We start from the raw sequence: 21,774 nt of genomic DNA, 5'->3' as shown, positions 1-21,774 counted from the left end.
ATTTATCACTTTCCTCCTTGTAAGAGTCCTCGGGGGAGGGGAATGTGGTGTAGCAGTCTGTAGGAGGGGGCGAAAGATGCTGATTTAGTGTGGCACATGTACAATTTGCTGCATTTGGTTTTACCCAGCAATTAGTTTCTCTAGAGACAGACAAGCAGTTTGCTTTCGTGGATACTTCTGGCAGAAGCAGAAATTTAATGCTCTTTACCGGTGTGTTTTGTAGACAGCTGGCATTCCCACTGCTGCCAGGACTGCGTTGACACTTGTGAGCAAAACACACTGTGCCAAATGAAAGTGTCTTTCTTTCTGTTACTTTCTCTGGGAATTGTAAATCGAAGAGTTTTGTTCTCCTTTATCCTCTTACCTGCAGCATGCGAGCATATGCAGGGCTTGTATGTTAGACCAGCGGTTCTGAAAATTTGTGAAACTCTCTTCAAGGTTATTTTGGTTCACGGTGGTAACAATAATGCAGCCAGAAGTGATTTAAAATGCAAACGGCTTATTCATTAGGGGTAATGAGAAGGAAGCTCCAAACAAACCAGAGAACAAAAGACTTAACACTGCCTGACAAGATCCATAATCTGCCCTGATATTGTCAGTTTCATAGATTGACTGCCTTCCCCCTACCCCACCAAAATGCCCCTCTAAGCCCTGGTGATTTTACAGAACGTAGCAAGCCTGCTTGGAATCGATGCTTCTTCATTACAGGCTTTTATCGTTCTAACTCAAGTTAGACCCCTTAGATCAGGCATAGGCAAACTCGGCTCTCCAGGTGTTTTGGGACTACAACTCCCACCATCCCTGACCACTGGTCCTGTTAGCTAGGGATGATGGCAGTTGTAGTCTGCCATCTGGCAGGGACAAAACATCTGGAGGGCCGAGTTTGCCTATGCCTGGCTTAGGAAGTTGCCGTTGAACCCAACTCAAATTCTTTGGAATGTCAATAAAACAAAGTCAAGAAATGCCAATCTAGAATCCTACCCAGAGAGGCAAAGCAGGGCAAGGAGAAGAACTTCACTAGAGGAGACTGATGGCAAATGGAATCCCCAACTAAACATTCTATTTCGTTCCTCTTACAACCTTTGGAAACAACCATCTGTAAATCTACATAGAATTTTGGTTTTTTCAGGTTTTCTTCCCTTCCTCCAACAGAGCAATAGAGTCATACCTCGGGTTACAGATGCTTCAGGTTGCGTTTTTTTCAGGTTATGGATGTGCCGAAACCTGGAAGTCCCGGAACGGATTACTTCCGGGTTTCAGCAGTCACGCATGCGCAGAAGCACTAAATTGTGCTTTGTGCATGCACAAAAGCACCAAATCACAACCCGTGCATGCGCAGACGTGCTGCTGTGGGTTGCGAACATGCATCCGGCACAGATCATGTTCACAACCCGAGCGTCCACTGTATTCTGAAGAGCAAAAAAGAGGACACACTTAGAATCATAGAATAGAATCATAGAGTTGGAAGAGACCACAAGGGCCATCGAGTCCCACCCCCTGCCACTTGCTGGCACCTGGGGCATGCTGTGGGTGGGTCACGCACTGGAGTGACATCAGAGGGTGCCAGGAAGGGATGTGGCAAAACCTGGACATTTTGGCAAATTCAAAAAGTCCGCCTGGACAGAAATTTTACCCCTAAAAAAAGAGGACGTGTCCTGGAAAAAGAGGACGTATGACAACCCTTGATACGAACATATATTTTTTTAATCAGGGAAGGGAACATCCAGAGACAGGGGAGGCAACAGACTTTACTCACAGGGCTGGGCTTGACATACTGATCATGGTGTGCATACTGGCAACCTCTGCAAGACCTCAAGGTCGTAGTGGCCAGTTCGGAGAAAATGCTGACGGTGTGTAGCAGCTATGAAAAGGCAAATGCCATGCTATGGATCCTTAGGAAAAGATTCCAAAAACACAAGTGTCAATATCTTTTTGCCATGATAAAAATGTGTGTTGCTGCTGCACGTGGAACGCGGTGTACACTTCTGGTGCCTCAGCTCAAAAAAAGCATTGTAGAGATTCAGAAAAGGGCAACCAAAATGACCAAGGGGACGGAGCAACTCCCCTATGTGGAAAGGTTACAACATTTGGGACTTTTTAATTTTAGAGAAAAGGTGAACAACATGAGTGGAATAGGATAGTACAGTGGTGCCCCGCAAGACGAATGCCTCGCAAAACGAAAAACGCGCAAGACGAAAGGGTTTTTCGGTTTTTGCGTCGCTTCGCTAGACGATTTTCCCTATGGGCTTGCTTCGCAAGACAAAACGTCTTGCGAGTTCTTGCGAGTTTGTTTCCTTTGTTCCTTTGTTCCCTTGTTTTCTTAAAGCCGCTAAGCCGCTAATAGCCGCTAAGCCGCTAATAGCCGCTAAGCCGCTAATAGCCGTGCTTCGCAAGACGAAAAAACCGCAAGACGAAGAGACTCGCGGAACGGATTAATTTCGTCTTGCGAGGCACCACTGTATATAATTTTGAGGACAATTCCCTCCCCCCTTCCTCTCCCATAATACTAAAACCTGGGGCCATCCATCTATTGAAACTGAACGGTGAAAGTTTTAGGACAGGGTAAAGGAGGACGTTCTTCGCACAACATATACAGTTGCAACTGAAATTATTCAACCCCCATTGCAAATTGGGTTTATTATCAAAATTTCAGCTGTTTGCAATGAGCAAATCAAACAAAAGGAATTGAAAGAGCTCGACGCCATGGATGCTTCAAATAGTTCCCCCCAAATTCAGCTGAAAATGCAACTTATATCAATAAAGTGTAAAGAAACCGGCAGTAACGTAAAGGCGGGTACACATCCTGTTAATAACACCTTCATTGTTGTCTTTGGCTCCTTAGCCCATTATAACCTACAGTATGTTGGGGAAGAAAAGGGTTTGTCCTAGTGCCTGTAGCACCTGTGACTAAACAAGCCTAAGGCATCTCATGAGGGCAAGGAAATGGGTGCTTGTCAGTGTGGGTATTCGCAGCTTGACAGTCCTGAATGGAAATCCTGTGGTTATCCGTCTGCAGGCTTCAGGGAAAACTGAAGAACCCACAGCAGGCGCCGGTCTGAGCTGCTCTTTCCTTGCTCTAGCAATCCTTGTTGCACTGTAATCACACAATTATTGTGCCATTAAAATGTCATATTCGTAGAAACCCACATAAACAAAGCATTAACAATTGCTGGAAAATTGTAGTCTTTACTGCTAATGACCTGCTCTCCCTCCCACCACCTCCTCCCCCCCCCACTCTTTTTTCCCTGAGCCTTGATTTAAGAGGCAGACGCAGAAGTATGTCTCCAAGCTTAGAGAGTTTCAATTTTTAATGTGCTGTCACAGTGAGAGACTTGCCTTTCCTTTCTTGTTTTTATTTTAAGCCACAGGTGTTTCCAAGGAAGCTACTTAGTGAGCTGGTAAAGGAGGAGGCAGCTGTTACCTGAGTGCGTTCTCAGCTAGGGGAAGATGTCAAATATCTTGTGCAATAAGGGAGAGCTGTTTTGGGGGAAGAGTTGGGTTTCCAGCCTTTATACACAGGAGGCGAAAAATTAAGGCTGTGCACTTTCATCCCCCTGGGTCCCTATCTCTCTGTAAAGACGGCTTGTCTGAGTAATAATTAACGGAAGAGGGAAACAGGGTCAGAGAGAAAGGAATGGGCCTCAGTCCACCAACTTAATTTCCGATAGAGCAACTTAGCCTCTGCTGTGAATTAATGAAGCCCTTTCCTTTAAACTTCCTGCTTGTCCCCAAGAGGTCCCATCTAATTGATTCCTCCGGGACTCAGGTGTGCTATTTCACAGCGTGTTAGTGCTCTTTCTCAGATGATAGCCCACGTGATTCTGCACAGTTTGAGGTAGCCCTTTAGTTGTGGTGTTTGGTGGATAGTTCCTTTGGCTAAGCATCCCCATTGCGGATTCTTTTTTTTAAGAGAATATAATGGAAATACCTCGCCGCTGAATTTTTCAGTGAAGAAAATGATCAAATACACGGCCTCTCTGTCCTCAGATGAACTGGAAATGTCACTTTCAGTTGAAGCTTTAGCAGACAGTTTGATTAGTCTAGCTCTGACATACAGTTATTTTGGATCTCCCCACTTTGCCTGTATATCTGAATGCAGTGTGATCAGTTCAAGGAGCATCTCTACTAACCTTTTTGGTTATACATGGGAACAGTCTTACATTGGAAAGCTTCTGCAAGTGCCTTTGAGTTTCCATCTCATAAATTGGACTCAGTTTGTTAGTCTTTGTACGTAATTGCCCTAGCTAGTGCCCCAGACAAAGAAAAAGGTGCTGTCACATCCCCCAGGGGGAATGACCCTAGAATTGGCATGGAAGATATGGGGCAAGGGAGCTTGTGGGGGGGGGACCTAAAGCCCCATCTGGAGATGAGCAGACAGAGGACTTCATAAGACCTCATCAGACCCCATCAGAGAACCAGGTACCAGGTACCCTGCCGCCTGAGCAGAAAGCCTAAGACACCTCCACGGAACCACTTTTCCAATCACTTGATCCCATCTCTTCTTCCTTGCCTGAGATGCCAACTAGTCCTCATCCTCCTGAAGACAAAATGTTAGAGGAGTTCTAGACTTCCATCCAGAGCATGACCCACTCTTCACTCAGCCAATGAAGCTTGAACTCTTGATGGCCTACTCTGCTCTGTAGGGCTCAGTTATGCTGTGGTGGTGCTTGGAACAGATCTACCTTGAAACTGTCTGAAGTCCTGCCTGTCTTGCATCCATTTGACTCTTGCCTTTGTTGATGAATCTTTGCTGGCTCTGTTTTGAGTCATCAGCCTGTATTGCTTACTACTATGGCTACTAATGATGATGATATTCATATCTATATCTATCTATCTATATCTATCTATCTATCATCTATCTATCTATATCTATCTATCTATCTATCTATCTATCTATCATCATCTATCATCTAACTAATTAACTATACTATACTATCTAGGCAATATATGCAAATGGCTTGATCCAAATGCATTGCACACAGTCAAGGAAATGGCACTAATTTCTATATGATTGCCCAGTTTACACGTTACATTTCTCAAGACAAAACTGAGTCTGTTTTCATGCACAAAAAACAATGTATTGTGTATACTGGCTCTTTAACATACAAACAATGTATTGTGTATACTGGCTCTTTAACATACAAATAGAGGATGAGCTTTTTTTGAGCTGTCATATTGGTTTATCTCGAAAAGAAGGTGGGAGGGCTTTGCAATCTCCTGTCTGAGGGCTTGCCTTATTGGTATTTGCTGCCAATGAAAGGCACATTTCATATGTATCTGACATGTGTTGTCTTTGCTGACAACATCTGGGGGTGGTGGGTTCAGCAGCATAGCATAACATTACCTGAATGAAAAATATGCTACGGTAATTTAAAGAAGGATTCGTTTCCTTCCGTGTCTATGTGTATGTGTCTGTGTGTAGTTTTGGGGGGCATTCCCAGTATATGTAAGGTTTGAGATAACACTGCTCTGGTCCACTGCCATACTTCCATGATTCTTGATAGTTTTCCTGATATGAAACTGTGTGGAAAACACTCCTTATTTATAAGCAGGTACTACACGAAAGCAGAATACTTGCAAGGCAAGTCCCCCCACTCCTTTTTTTAAACAGAAGCTATAGGAATATTATGGAAAGCTGATCATGCCTTTCTGCATAAAGTGATGGAAAGTATTAATTCCATTGGGGTGGTCCTTGTCTCTTGGTGGATGTGGGTCTTTTCCAACTTGGTTGTGACACAGGTTAGTAGTTATCCAATGTTGGCCATTTTCCACAAAAAAATTGGACATAGCTTGTTTTATGGGTAGTTTTCCTCTGCTTGTGGCTTTCAGTGCAATAACATTGACTCGGGGTAGCGTGGAACTGACACATACAGTTTTATGGGGTGTTTTTCTACCTCAAGCGAATTGGGGACCCCAGCGTGGTAAAATGTCCCCAAACAAAGCTGGAAGTCAGACCATTGGGCCACCTATCTCAGTATTGCCTTTTTTGACTGGCAGCAGATTTCTAGGGTTTAAAGCAGCTGTCTAACTCAGCACCACCTGTAGATGCCGGGCTTTGAACCCGGGATGTTCTGCATGTAAGACAGATGCTCTGTCACTGAGCTACAGCCCTTTCCTTCTATGGGGAGTTGAGGATACTGCTGCATTATCGCTCTGAACATTCCCTTACATATTAGTGTTATCTTGGAACATTTCTATTTTTAGTGTTAAAAAACCCCTCTACTATTTCCCGAAGGATTCTCCAGGGATCAGTTTGTAAGCTGTTACATCTTCTTACATGCGGGATGTCTCAAATCTTTTCAGAGTGGCTTAACATTTTGGTCATTGAACGAATACATTGAACGAAGATATGTGAATTGCTCTTATTTTATACAGATAACACTTGTTTTTGAAAGGCGTTTTGCTCAGACCACCATGTCCTTACTGTATGTGTGCCTCAGCTCTGGAAGCCTCAAAGTCAGATCAAAGCTTTGCTGGGCTTGATTGTTAACGTGGAGCTGCGTACCAGCAGGGGCTCTCTCATTCTCTTGGAAGAAAATGGGAGCAGCTCTGGATTGTAATTATCTGGGTGCTTAGCAGAGGGTTGGGGAACTGGTGGCCCTCCAGAGGCTGTGGGGTTCCGACTCCCATCAGCCCCAGCTAGCATGGCCAGTAGTCAGGGATGATAGGACTTGTCGTAGGGTGACAACTTAAGGACCACAGGTTCCCCATCGCTGACTTAACATACCAAGTTCCTCTGCAGCTTCAGGTTCAGGACACAAAAGGCCCAAACCACTGGCTTAACTTGGGCTGCATCCAACATGGCCGTTCCATCAGCACAAGGATTCCCACCTGCTCAATGGAACATTCTTCTCCCTCCCCCCCCCAATACCCACTAACTCTGTTCTAGGGGTTCCCTAGCCCTTTGGATCAGTTTTGAGGAGGGCACAAAGCATGCATGGGGAGAAAAGACAGGTGCAAGCCGAAAATCTTTGCTGACAGGACACGTTAGTTGAATACCACCCAGTGCCTGTTAATGATACCTAAAGTCTGAACTTGGAGACTGAGGAGGGGAGGGCTATGGTAAGGATCTTTTAATAGCTGGTGAGACTGATTAGCTATTTCCCCCCATGAGATGGGGAAGGACTTGTCCCCCTCCCTCTGCTGGAAGGGCTCTCATTCTCTCAAATTCTTTATTAACTCACTGTTTTATATAATTAATACTAGTCATTAAGCTGCAGCATTGAAAGAAAAATGGCCTAATTTCTGAGAGAAAGAGAGAGAGAGAGAGAGAGAGAGAGAGGGAAAAAAATCAAATTTATTACCAGTACACGAGAGAAAATGAATATGAGGCACACAGAGAGGAGCTGTGTGGAAGACAAATAGAAAGGCAAGTAGAGTATTGACTTGATCCTTCTCGGGTGCATGCTAATTTGGAACCTAAAGTGAGTTAGATCATAATAAATTAAATTTAGATTTCGGCACATCAGTTAAATAAGTCCCCAGATAGAATTCTACTTGAGAGGAAGAAGAGATAATGCATGGTGGAAATGTTATAATGAAGATCTTATCCAATAATCCATAACTGATGTTTCGTCCGGGGTGAACGAAGGGGTTTTCCTGCTTCAGTGTTTAATTCCCGTACCTCTCCTTTATCAGTAATCAAGGAACAGGTAAGTTATCAGTTGGCTTGAATGACAATTACTCATTCAAGCTGGTCGTAAAATTGTAGGGCTATGGAATGAGTGGAAAGTCCTCTCGCCCAGCTCCTTTACTGAGGCAAGTTCTTCTGTTCCAAAGCATGCCTTCTTAGCAATTAGTCCATATGTCACCTTGAGAGGACAGGCAATGAGCTGAAATTCACTATTAGGAAAGTCAGTTGTGGCAATTTGTCTTGGACTGTGCCATTGAGATTGCAGTTAGAAAGGAGTCACATGTGCGGGTGTGTGGCAAGCACGGAGATGCTTTGACTAGAACAAATCTTTCAGAAATGCTGGTTTGGTGGCACAGGAAATACAACTTCATTCATTTGTTAATTTTGTATCCTGCCTTTCCACCAAATTACGCTCAAGGCAGTCAACAGCAAAAAAATACAAACAACAACAAGTAAAATACCTATAAAAACAAACAACAACAAGTAAAATACCTATAACCAAACACTGCATACAATTCAGCCAGACTTAAGCACTTTAAAGGTAAAGGTAAAGGACCTAGGCTCCATTTATTTCAATGGATGGGAGCTCAGCAGATGCCTGACTTTGGCAGTGAAATAAATGGAAGCTTTATGGTGCTTATGAGCTGGATTGTGCCCATTTCATGGGCTGGAGCCCGCCCATTTAAAAAGAAGTGTTTTATTTTGGCAGTCTGAAAAAGAAAGGATTCTGAGGACTGTCGTCAAACCTTATAAATCTTGGGACCTTAAGTGATTCTAGGATTCACTGGATGTAACTTCTCCCGATCTTTTACTGCATTGATAAATCATGTTTTACAAGATGCCTTAAAAAAACATCAACTGTATTGATTGCACGATATATTGGACTCCTACCAAAAGCTTGCAAACACATTTCATATATCCTCCTGCTTGAAAATAGCCTGATGGGCTGGAGTGGTCTTAAGAATGAATGGCTTTCAGAACATCCTCCAATGCTTTATATCTTCAAATCCTCAGCTGTTGTTCAAAATGCAAGGATTCTTTTCATCTGTGGCTCTAGCTAGGGCAGCTAGGGAAGGTATAAGCAATGAAGAAATGAGTAAAAATGACATTGTGAGTGTCCATATTTATTCGCCCTGTCAAATGTGCTCCATCTACAAGTCAAAAGATTATTTCTTCAATTGCCGGAAACTGCAAACATGCCCTGGGATGTGAGACTTAGTCAGGGCTTCCCTGACTTTTGCAGAATTGCTGGCAATAAAGTTACACAACCAAGATGCAGAACTGACTGGCTCCAGGTTTTTTTGGGGGGACCCTTTTTGCAGGGGCCACTGGCACTGGGAGCTACCACCACTGGATTACTTATGGGTGGGCAACAGTCAGTGACCTGTAACGCCCGCCCCCCCCCAAAAAAAAATACCAAAGGGATTTTGGTGATTCTTTGGTCTGATCCAGCAGGATTCATCCATTCTTATGGTCCCAGCTACTTCTGCCTCATCAGCCAATTGGTTCTTGTTCTTGAAGATTGTGTCGAGGATAGCTGAGTCCCATCTTCTGGAATACGAAATTGTCAGCAAGGCAGGGCAAGAATGCCATTACACTGTTGCAGAAGCTGGGTGCCACCCCCACTCTCTGCCAAGTGGTAGCAAGATTCCAGGAGGTTCCAGGCACTCACCAAAGGTCTGTGTTCCTATGGAGAATTGAGACAGAGTAGAGACTGACGTAGCTTTAGGAAACACGGTTTATTTGCCTATTTACACCTTCAGTCTGCATGGAGGGAGTCCAGATTTTACAGTGTGGTCATTTGAAGAGTCCAAGGCATCTCTCCTCTCCCTTCTTCCCAGCACAGCAGCTAAAGACTCTCTTTTCCTGTCACTTCATACCCAGTTACCTTGGCAACCTTCCGTCTGCCCATGCCCAAGATTCCTCTTAGATGGGCCATCAACACCTTTTGAAATGTTAAGGGATCTATCCCAGATGAGGCCCTGGCTCAGAAAGGAAGCTTAGCCTGTATTTTTCCACTGACCTCCAATCTTCCCTTCAAAACTAACAATGAAACATATGTTGTAGATACTTTCCCACATTTATTATGCCATTTTTGTGATATACAAATGACATGAGAAAACTTGGTATACTTATTTCTTTAACATCATTCTTGTTTATAAAACCCAATAAAAATAAATAATAAAAAATCGGAATAATAAAAATCCTACCATTATTAATTTCTGGGGTTTAGGGGGGTCCCCCCAAATCCATAACAATACTTTTCATTGATTCAGTTAGGTAGCCGTGTTGGTCTGATGCAGTCAAGATATATCTATCTATCTATATATCTATATATATATATGTGTGTGTGTGTGTGTGTGTGTATATATATATAAAATAAAAAAATTGTCCAGTAGCACCTTAGAGAAGAAGTGTGCATGCACATGAAAGCTCATACCAAGAACAAACTTAGTTGGTCTCTAAGGTGCTACTGGACAATTTTATATATCTATATCTATCTATATCTATCTATATCTATATATCAATTTATTTGTATATCTATAGATATAATACTTTTCATTGTTAGCAGAGTTTGTCTTCCAACATATATCAGAGAAATTGAGGTGTCCCATTATTGCTATGTCCTCTTTGAAATTTGTTGATCAGATCTAGGGATTCTAGGTGGACTTTCTTTAACACATTTGAAGCTGGATTTAAAACAAGAAGAGAACTTTCAGAAAGTTACTAGTTTGCTGGGGAGCACAAGTATGGAGAATGCTGTCAGGCTCATGTCCTGGCCTGCCATGGTCTTCCCTTAGGCACCTGGTTGGTGAATGGCAGACCAGGAAGCTAGATGAAACTTCCTTTGGTGTGATCCAGCCGGTTTTGGCTGATGAGATGTGGAAAACAGCACATTGGTTGTCAGAGCTTTCTAAGCATATGCAGAAACTAAAGGATATAGGTGAGAAATAGGAGGAGATTCAAAGCCTAACAAGGAGATGATGAAGAAGAACGCAAGCTGCACTCTAAAGAAAGACTACAGATGGCAAATACGCAAGGGACAGAGCATTCCAGGTTTTAAAAGAAAAGTAAACAATTTAAATGGGATTCGGAAGATAACGGCGAGGCAGCAGAATTCTGAACAGAAGTTAAAGGCTTAAGGTGGGAGAGTAAAGGACTGGAAAACACAACATTACTAATCCAGCTGAGACACAATTAAAGCCCTACATAGTATTCTAGCAGTGTAAGTTGAACAAAACAGATTTTTGCAGTATTAAAGGGTGGGTATAGCAAGATCTGTCAATAGCATTGATTGGTTGAGAAAGTTGAGCATAAGGTGCCAAGGTGAAAAGATTAAATGTAAAGCATAAGTCAGGGACACAAGAGCCTTTGGGGAGGGGATGCAGCTTGGTGGTGGATGCAGAAGAGCCGAGGTTCAATTCCTGGCATCTCCAGGGAGAGTTAGGAGAGACGCTTGTCTGAAATGCTGGATAGCTGCTGCTAGATAGGGCTCGTCCACATTTCCACGTGTTTCGTGCCTAGAAAGCAGGGGTCTGAGAGGTTTTCCGTTTGCCCTGGGGGAAACCTGCTCTTTAGTGCTGAATCAAAACAAACGTCAATCAGCGGAAATCTGGATTGAAGTTTGGTCTGACTTGGCGGTAAAGAGTGAGATTTCCTGTGGGAAAGCAGGATGACGAGTAGAAATGTGGATGAGCCCTTAGTGTATACAATACTGAGCTAGACAGGGCACTATAAGGCTTCTTCCTTTGTTCCTGATTTTATAAGTAATAAGCAAAGGACCACGGAGCAATGCACACACAGAGAGGACCGCTATGCATGAATACTCTGTGGCTGAAACCCCAAGCCCACGTACCTGGGAGTGAACACAGTTAGACTTAAAGGTAAAGGGACCCCTGACCATTAGGTCCAGTCGTGACCGACTCTGGGGTTGCGGCGCTCATCTTGCTTTATTGGCCTAGGGAGCCGGCGTACAGCTTCCAGGTCATGTGGCCAGCATGACTAAGCCGCTTCTGGTGAACCACAGCAGCACACGGAAACGCCGTTTACCTTCCCGCCGGAGTGGTACCTATTTATCTACTTGCATTTTAACAAGCTTTCAAACAGCTAGGTTGGCAGGAGCAGGGACCGAGCAACAGGAGCTCACCCCGTCGTGGGGATTTGAACCACCGACCTTCTGATCAGCAAGTCCTAGGCTCTGTTTTTTAACCCACAGCGCCATCCGCGTCCCTCACAGTCAGACTTACTTTTGAGCAAACATCTATGAGACTGTGCTGCAGGAGCAAGCCTAAAAGAGGGCCAGCAGAAGGTTGGATTCCTTTTCTCTTGCAGCAGCAAGAAGCATTTGGATTAATGGTAGTTTAGAGAAGAAAAAAAAGATGTGGTTAGACACATTGGTCACAAACCACTGCCATTCCCCATCATGCATACCTCATTGAATTGAATGCAGGTTACAACTGAAAAGAATTGCATGGCTTCCATTCATTTCCGTGTGACTTGCACAGGCAACATTATAGGTGGATCATGGTTTAAATAAATAATCAGCATTACTTTGGTGGAATTTAATGAAGCATGCTGCACAAATGTATTGGATTTTTTTTATTAAAGGAGTCAAAAGTCTGCAAGCATGTAGATAAGAGTGATCTTGTATAAATTTAAATGTCCAGAAGGGCTTTGATGTAGCCCCTCACTTAGGTGCTTGAGAAAAGATGTCTCATCGCTGTAATAGGAGCTAGCCATTTGGTGCTTGCCTTTATAGCCAACATGAAATGTAATATTAAACATTACAGGGGTACTTTGGACCAGTCCAATGTGTAAAGCTGATGAAGGGGACGTGGGCCATTCATTTGTCAGAGGCATCATTCCCCCTCCTCCCCTACCTATTATTACATTAAAATGTGCTGTCAGATGTGAATAAAATCAATTATGGGGTAAAATTGCCTGTTTTGAAAGCCTCATTTTGTGCTGTTAGCAGCCAAAAGGGACTTGGATACTGACTTAACAATAAAAAAGAGAGATCAATTATTGGATAAGATCACACATCCCGCCCCCCTGGTGTTGGAACAATTGTACAAGTTTTGAATCTCTCTGTACTACACACAGGTTGAGATCAAAGAGGCTGTGCTTCTGTAATGATGTGATTTTATCAGGGCCCCATTGTGTTGGCTTCCACAATGCAGGGACAAAGCCATTGTGTGCAGCTGAACGAAAGGACAGGTTGACTCTTCAGCACGTGAGGGTATGGCGAGGAGAGCATGGCGGGGATGGTTTGGGCTGTGGCTTGGGCAAGGGGTGCAGGCAGATGCTGCAATTGAAGCTGTGTTCTGTTAACACAGGCCTCTACCACCTTGTTCTGCTACAAGGGCAGATCACGCCTTAAAGAGGGATAAGTGAGTACAGTGGTACCTCGGGTTATGAACTTAATTCGTTCCGGAGGTCCATTCTTAACCCGAAACCATTCTTAACCTGAGGTGTGCTGTGCTGTGTATAGATTGAAATTTAATTACTATACAGTGGTACCTCGGGTTACATACGCTTCAGGTTACATACGCTTCAGGTTACAGACTCTGCTAACCCAGAAATAGTACCTCGGGTTAAGAACTTTGCTTCAGGATGACTACAGAAATCACACGGCGGCTGGGGGAGGCCCCATTAGCTAAAGTGGTGCTTCAGGTTAAGAACAGTTTCAGGTTAAGAACAGACCTCCGGAATGAATTTAGTACGTAACCAAGGGATACCACTGTAATTTAAATGTAAATACAGTACACCCCACCCTAGTGGAGAAGACTGTTCCTTGATGAGCTTAGTGTGCTGTCCAGGTGCCAAGTGCTGATGGGCCATTTCAAGGCCCCTGCTGCTCTCCCTTCTGACAGTTCTTCATCTTTAAGTTGGACCAGACAGCCCTTCAAATAAAACTGAAGTCTGAAGGCTGTCCAAGCGCTGTATGACTGGAGACGTATTCAGCAGCAGGGGAAAGACTTTAGCTCAGTGGCAGAGGATTCGCTTTCCATGCTGACAACAAAGGCATGACTATTCAGTTGCAGTGCTTCTTGTTCTGATGAGCATCCATGTTTGTACATGAACAGGGCTCTGACATCGACTGGGATGACCTCTGGAATCAGTTTGAAGAACGAAAGTACCTGACTGCCCGGAAATGGAAGGGAGGAGAGGACCCGTATCGACTATATGCCTTCAACCAGCGGGAGAGTGAGAGGATACCCAGTGACCGTGGCATACGAGACACAAGACACCACAGGTTCCATATTCCTTCTTCTCTCTCTCTCTTTTCCAGTTGCAGATCAGAAAACACAGTTGCCACACACACACTCCTGCAAAAGGACTTGACCGTTCCTGAATTGTGTTACTGGGGAGTACACCCTAGGTCTGATGGTCTGTAGAGGCATAGCTCAGGGGCTGCATCCAACCATGTCATCCTGTTCTGCTCTCTATCCTTTCCTTGCATGTCTCCCCCTCAAAAGAAATCTGCTCTGGAAATATGGGTGAACCTGCAGAACAGATTTAGGAGCTGTACAGGGATTTAGCAGAGCAAGGAGGCAGGTGAGTTGTGTTGCACAAATACGGACATATTCATTGGATACAACCTCATGTTATTATTTATTCTAAAGAGGAATCAATGGGCTCAATCAGTGATATTCTCTCACTTTTTGTTTTGTTTTGTATATTGCTTTTGTGATGCCAAAAATGCTTTACAGACATTATTAGCATGGGGCGATATATCAATATATTGTCCAAAACCAGTTTGAAGTCCCTATCATGATATCGGTTTCATAATTTTTGACCTAGCAATATATCACGAATCATGGGGGTGGGTGCTGTGCAAAAATCACGATGCGAGAAGAACCGTCAAACCGGCCATTGCTTCATCCCAGTTTGCTACTGCAAGCTCGCAGAGTAACAATATATGGTGAGCATCTCAGCACTAAATCCGTTCTAGGGTGGCCACTTAAAGGTGTAACCAAACAGGAGGAAATGCACCAGGAAAGCATGCATGCATTTTGCATGTGCTGTGTATATAGATTGAAATGACTCTTCCTTGATGAGCTTAGTGTGCTGTCCAGGTGCTAAGTGCTGATGGGCCACTTCAAGGCCCCTGCTGCTCTCCCTTCTGACAGTTCTTCATCTTTAAGGTAGACCAGGCAGCCCTTCAGATAAAACTCTGTCCTGTAATGTCTGAAGGTTGTCCAAACGCTGTATGACTGGAAACGTATTCAGCTGCAGGGGAAAGACTTGAGCTCAGTGGCAGAGGATTCACTTTCCATGCACAAGGTCCCAGGTTCTGTTCCTCAGCATCTCCAGGTAGAGCTGCAATAAACCCCTGCCTGAAGCTTTGCAGAGCTGCTGCCAATCAGTGCAGACTGTACTGAACTCGGTGGACCAGTGTTCAGTATAAGGCAGCTTTCTGTGTTCACATCTAGAGCAGCCTGGAAGAGCCATCTGGAAGGAAGCAAAGGGTAGATCAATCCAAGTCTAAAGTTGACAAGAAATGCTTCTGTCCTCTCCAGAAAAACCATAAGCTTCTCCTCTAGTAGGAGAGTCTGAGTAAATTTTTTTATTGAGTGATTCCCCTATTGGCCTAGTACCAGAAGAGGCACAGGGAGAACCGCCAGACTGTCATCTTGCCACAGATCTGGGTTTAAGACACAGCCCTTAAATTAAATCTTGGATGCTGACTAGAAAATCCTTAAATTCAGTTTCCATGTGAAAACTTTCCTCCCCCCAGCCCCCCTCTCATGTGAATATTATGGTAGGAGCCAATCTATACTAGATAATGTTGTGTTGATGCTTAAGTGCAAGCGCTGCTGAGATTCTCATTTGTTTGCAGACTATAGCCAGATGCTCTTTCCCCCAGAGGGAAGTTGACAGCCCTGATGGGTGTCGGTTAATAGCTAAGCAGAGAGCATGTCATTCCTGGAGAGAAATAACAAATGGAATATTCACCAGCTGCCCCATTGAAGATGAAAGTAGATGTAAATTGGCTGTCATTTCATCCCATCCCTTGGTCCAGATTCTGTACACCAGGGCACTGAGTTTCTGTTTGTGATTAGGGGTGTATATCAGGAATATAAGAAGAGCCACAGATGGCCCATCTAGTCCGGCATCCTGTTCTCACCGTGGCCACCAGATGCCCATGGGAAGCTCAAAAACGGGACCTGAGTGCAACAGCACTCTCCCATCAATTCTCATTGATGGAGCTAGAGATGGCACAGAACGTAATTGTAGCATGGGCTAATTATATTTCCCCCTCCTGATTCCTTCATGCAGTAATTGGGTTCTGGTTTATTGAAGATGTCAGGAGGATGCAGCATTAGCTAAGTACCTGAGCAAGCACATGAATTTAAAGCAACAACAACAGCAGGTGTCCGGACTGGCCGAGGGAGTGAGTGGGGAGCTCAGTTAGCAAGGAGGGAGGGAATTGCTCCCAGTGGGAGATACAGCCTGTCACTGGCCAGCTGCTTGGGGAGATTCAGCAGCTCCCCTCTGGCACCGCAGTGCACTTTGTAGAACAGGCTGCGGCAATGAGTCTCATTGGGAGGAGAGGCCAGGGACAGCGCATCTGATTGCCCAGAGCTGCCTGGTGGGCTAATGGAAACTGTCAAGCAGCAGTGGCTTGGGAAGCAGGGAGAATTTCATCCTCTAATCTTTTGGAGATTGTTAGTGGCGGGTCTCCCTCACAGGCATTGATGGAGTGAGCGTGCAAAACTCTATCTGAGTTTTGACACTAATGGCATTGATCAGGCATGATGTCCCAGCTGTATTTACCCGAATGCCATCTGCCTGGGATTCAGGCGTTGCTGTTGGGTAGCTCTGTGGGTAGCTCAGAGAGCACCCGCCTTACTTTCCATATGCTTTAGCCCCCGTGGCAAGTGGATGAACTACTCACAGGAGCACAGGAAACTGCCTTATACCAAGTCAGACTCTGGGTCCGTCTAGCTCAGGATTGCCTGGAGATACTAGGGGTTGATCCTGGGATGTTCTTGCATTCAGAGCAGGTGCTCTGCCTCTGAACTATGGACCTTCTCCAGTTCTCCCTGGTAGTCTTCTTTCTTTATTAAATTCAGCAGACGCTCTCCTTTGCAGGAGCTCTGAAGTGGTGATTGCCTCTGGTTCAGGTTGGGACCTCAAAGCCCCAAGCTCCATAAAAAGAAGTTGGGGCTGCCCTCTCTCTAGCACACCCTTATCAGCGTAGGCCCCAGAATGTGCCCTCTAACAACTTCCTTACTTACCATATAAGCAGTGCTATTTTTCAGTGCTGTTTTCCCTTGTTCTTTTAGAATGGCGATGGCACCCACCTGAAAGGTGCCAGAACTGAGTTCTGGCTCAAAAAAAAGTCCTGCATATAAGATTGATTTTTATGTGCTTAGTGTAGGCTAGATTGTTCCCATTGGTAGAAACTAGAGAGTTCAGAAGTTAGTGGTCAAGTTCACAGGGTATCTCCGGAAAATATTTCTCATGCATCTCCCAAGTTGAAGATAATGAATGGATTGCACAACTCACATTCAGTTCAATAAGGCTTTTGTCTTTGACACATCCCTTTGCTAGAGGTGCTTGGAAAAGTAAGAAGCGTTTGTGTGTGTGTGTACATGTAAGTTGGGGACGTGGGTGGCGCTGTGGGTTAAACCACAGAGCCTAGGGCTTGCCGATCAGAAGGTCGTCGGTTTGAATCCCCGCAATGGGGTGACCTCCCATTGCTCGGTCCCAGCTCCTGCCAACCTAGCAGTTCAAAAGCACGTCAAAGTGCAAGTAGATAAATAGGTACCGCTGCGGTGGGAAGGTAAATGGCTGCTCTGGTTTGCCAGAAGTGGCTTAGTCATGCTGGCCACATGACCCGGAAGCTGTATGCCGGCTCCCTTGGCCAGTAAAGTGAGATGAGTGCCGCAACCCCAGAGTCGGTCATGACTGGACCTAATGGTCAGGGGCCCCTTTACCTTTTACATGTAAGTTACTGGCAGCTAGCAACATAGGAACTCCCCCCAAAGCCCTTGCTGTTGTAATCTTTCTGAATAATTTTTTATCAACTGCTTCTAAGAGAAGCAAACCAGTGTTAGATCAAGAGATGAAAGGTTCTTTCCCGGATTAGCAACTGGATGAAAAGATGGTACGTGTGTGCAAGTGATCCATTTTAGACAAATATGTGAAAGAGATAAACATCAAGTTGCCCTCATGCTCTTTGTTGGAAACAGAATCATTGCACAGCGTATTCGTTATGACTGGAAAGCAACCCAGACAGCCAGGTGGCAAAATTCACCAATGACCCAGAATATGACATAATTGTCCACAGCAGACTGTGAGGATGCGAAAGGATTTCATAGCCCTGGAAAGAGTGATCATTGCAATGGCAGATAAAATTAAATGTGGATAAACATGGTGGGTCTCAATAATTTAAACTGATGGGGCTCTAAATTAGCTGCTGTCTTGCAGGAATTGCTAAGTCTGGGTCTTGAGTCTACTGCGGCCAGCTTGCTGAATAAATCAGCTCGTGGCAATTCAGCTGTCAGAATGAAAGGATACGTTAGGAAAAGAAGAATAAAGCAAATCTCTTTGGTAAACCTGTACCTTCAGTGGTAGGATGGTAGCTGAAGGCAATCCACCAGGCCTTGTTTCTGTGCACACTTCCACTAATTCCAGTGTTTGGTGAACAGGGAAGGCTAATGGAAGCTCTAGTAAAATGACTTCAAATTGCACAGCAGCATAACTTAGTGGGTTGTACTCTGGTAACCTCTAGACTGTAAAACTGGATAGTGTGTGTGTGTGTGTGTGTGTGTGTGTGTGTGTGTGTGTTGTATTATATATCTCTATCTAGCCAAGAGTGAGAATAGCATTTCTAAGATGATACTCCGTCTATAAATAAAGAAAATCTTCCAGCTGCAAGTGGAATTGTTTAACATTGGTCTATAAAATGGTGTATGAAAAATGGAAAACAAAGCACATGAAGGTGGAATGTCTTTTAGAGGAAATAAGTGTAAGATTTATTGAATTTGATCTTCTTGGAGCAGTAATGGAAATCACACAGTTTCAGTCAATGAGTGTCTGAAAAACCCTGACTTGGAAGGAGGCAGATTAAATGACCTAATAGGTCATTTCCATTTTGCATTTCAATGATTCTTTATTTTCATGTTGTTTGGGGCAACTGCCCCACCTGCAACACATTGATGAAAACAAAAAGATGTCAGTAATATTCCCTCCATTTTCTCCATTTCCAAATCCTTGGAAAATGGGAATGTTCTCACGACATGTTCACCCAGCATAATGGCAGGAGGAACATTAAAAAAATGCCTTTTTAAAAAGCTTGCTGTGATCATGCATTGAAATTCATGCATTTATAGAGTCAGGCAAGAAACATGATGATTGGACCCTTTCAATAAGATTATCACTGTGTCAATGGGTAGACAAGTAGCTAAAAGGTATTTTGAGTGCTGGGAACATGCAAAATAAGAAATGCAGGGCAATCACAGTATAAGTGTGCACTGAAGTTCTGTGATAATATAACGGGATCTGGGAAAATCTGGAAATAGAAATTCTTATGAGAGTGGAGCCCTTAGACCCTGCCAAGTTTCCTGCTTTGTCCCCCAAGTTTTTGGTGGGATATTGCAGGTGCAACATTGCAAGGAAGGAAGCCAAGATGATGTTTTGTGAAACAATTATGGAAGCTGTGCTTTGCTTATATACTTGTAGATAATAGCTGCAATGGAGTGGAAATATGGTAGGTAGCAGCGGTAGTCAGTTGTTACTTTTCTGTAATCCTCAGCTGCAGCAACTAACATCCTTTGGTGTAGAAATCTAATATAAATAAATGAATTTACATCTACTTTGTGGCCAGTAATAATATCAACCTTTAGATGAGTCTTAAACTTATCTTAACACAACAATAGTTTGTTTTGGAATGGGACAACGACCTGTAGGAAAATTATGTGCACAACCCACATCACCAATAAGAGCCATACCACTGATACCGGAACTACTTAAAAACAAGTGAACATATTAGGTCAATATATTCCTCCATGCTCAATTCCATTTCTTCATGAGGACTTCTTGTCACCAATCCTTTGTTCACCTTTTCCTAAAAGTACAAGACCTCTTTCTCAGATCTAATAATAAAACAGCGTTGCTATTGCTATTCTTCATAAACACAGAAACGATCGCATCCCACTATCTTTTCGATTCTCTTCTCATAAATACATACATACTAGCAAAAGCAATAATAAACTTGGAGCCAAAATTGCACTGTAAATCATCTCCTGCCTGCCCCATGTGTTTTTTTGTGTTTGTGTGTGCGTGTGCAATATCTGGAATAAAGTCATACACTCCAGCTTGGCAGGCTAGAAATGTAACAGTGAGTGGGATGAATTGCCCACAGCCAAAAGAATTCTTCCTGATTGCTTTTGGGTCTCTGCCATCTGCAGCAGACACCTCCCAACGAGTCAAGGCATGCCAGTGTTCCATGGCTTTGTGGCTCCATATGCTAGCCCCGCTGACCTCCACCTTCCAAATGCTCCATTGGTTTTATAGATATACAGTAGCTGCCACTATTGCTAGTTTCTGCTGGTGACATGCTGGTTTTGGCTCAGCAGTTGTTATAAACAAGGGAGAAGTGCAAAAAAGATGGAAAGGGAAACCAAACAGGGGAGGAAATGGGGAAATCTGAATATTTCAAGGAGTGCAGTTCAAAAAAATGATATTTTAAAATTATTCATAGTTTTGATAGCACTATGCAGCTTATAACATGAACAGATGCCAGTGCCTTATAATGAGAGCCATTGATTCATATAGGTTGGTATCATCTACTCTGACTGGTAGTGTCATGATTTCAGGCAAAGATGTTCCCCAGGTCTACTAGATCCTTTAGTAGAGAATAATCTGGGGGTGAAGGAGAATTTAACTGATTCTCTCTATTAAAATGGGAGCAAACCTAATTCACATCTCCTAGACTTTTATGTCGTAAGCAGGCAGTTATCAAGCAGATAGCACATTTTGGCAAATTTTGCAGTGCAGTTTCATTTCAAGAAATGCACACGACATGCAAATTGTGTGTGTTCAAAAATAATGTCTTTTAGGAGAAAGTGCCTACAAATGGCATACATAATGTGTTTTTTTAAGGAACAATGGATACAACTTAAATGTTGACTTTAACTTGTCATATCCGCAGAAAATGAAGGGAATGGATTTATGGTTGAATGCCTGTGAAAGTGAAAAAAAAATAGGCTGATCTGTCCATCCCTAGATTGAACCCAGGACCAAAGCATGTCCGCCATGGGGGAGCTAGTAGCTCCTTGTCTTGTTAAAGATGGGATTGCTTCTTCATGATTTGAATTGGGGACTCATCACATCCAAATCATTCCTTCATTTCAAAAGTCTGTCATCAAATAACCCTTACCCTGGTCTTCCTTTGAACAAGTATGTGAGAACAATAGGCCATTTTAAGTCCCGTTTATACAGAGAATGGACTGTAGCAAGTTGTTTTTTGTAGCCTGCTAGTCTTGATCTGTGACCTGAACCTGAATATTTGAAGCCTGGCTCAAATGCTAAGTAGTAGAGATAGATCGGTGAATTCACAGTATGACCCCATTTCAGAGCCAGGCGACTGTAATTCATTGATAAGAGCCCAATTCTTTGCAGGTAAAAGACTCCAGGTACAATCTCTGGCATCTCCAGTTGAAAGGATCAGATAGCAGGTGATGGGAAAGACCTATCAGCACCTTGGACAGCTACTACCAGAATTGAGGATACTAGGCTAGGAGGACAGACAAATTGTCTTACCATAATAATGCAGCTTCCCGTTTTTGGTACTTTTTCTGATCACAGGCAGAAGTGGAAGCCAGCATCCAGCAAAAAAGGCAAAGAGGAGATTAGTGGCAAGTATTGGGAGGAAAGTGGCAAGTGTTTCTAGTTCTGGTTTATAGTTCGCCAACACAATATCCAGGCTGATCTCAGTAAGGTTGCGTACATTTAAAGCACATTTCCAACCCCCTCCCCAAAGAATTGTTTTAAAGGGACTGGGAATTTTAGTTCGGTGAGGGGTAAACTATAGTTCCCGGGATTCTTTGGGCGATGAATGTGCTTTAAAGGCATGTTCTTTATGCAGCCTATGAAACAAGACACACAAACCAGCTCGTCGATCCTAG

General features: G+C 43.7%; 1 protein-coding gene across 1 annotated transcript in view; it reads left to right on the top strand.

Annotated features, from left to right (window-relative positions):
* The window catches only part of GALNT14 (polypeptide N-acetylgalactosaminyltransferase 14), a 250,909-nt gene that overhangs the window by 110,066 nt on the left and 119,069 nt on the right, over nucleotides 1–21,774 (top strand). The window contains exon 2 of the mRNA XM_083604545.1: nucleotides 13,720–13,889. Within this exon, the coding sequence (XP_083460671.1) occupies nucleotides 13,720–13,889 (170 nt within the window). The remainder of the gene's footprint in view (nucleotides 1–13,719; nucleotides 13,890–21,774) is intronic.

This window comes from Podarcis filfolensis (assembly GCF_964270895.1).
Source record: "Podarcis filfolensis genome assembly, chromosome: 3".
Classification (NCBI taxonomy): Eukaryota; Metazoa; Chordata; class Lepidosauria; order Squamata; family Lacertidae; genus Podarcis; species Podarcis filfolensis.
The sequence above is the reverse complement of the archived record's forward strand: the minus strand, read 5'-3'. Positions and strand labels throughout refer to the sequence as shown.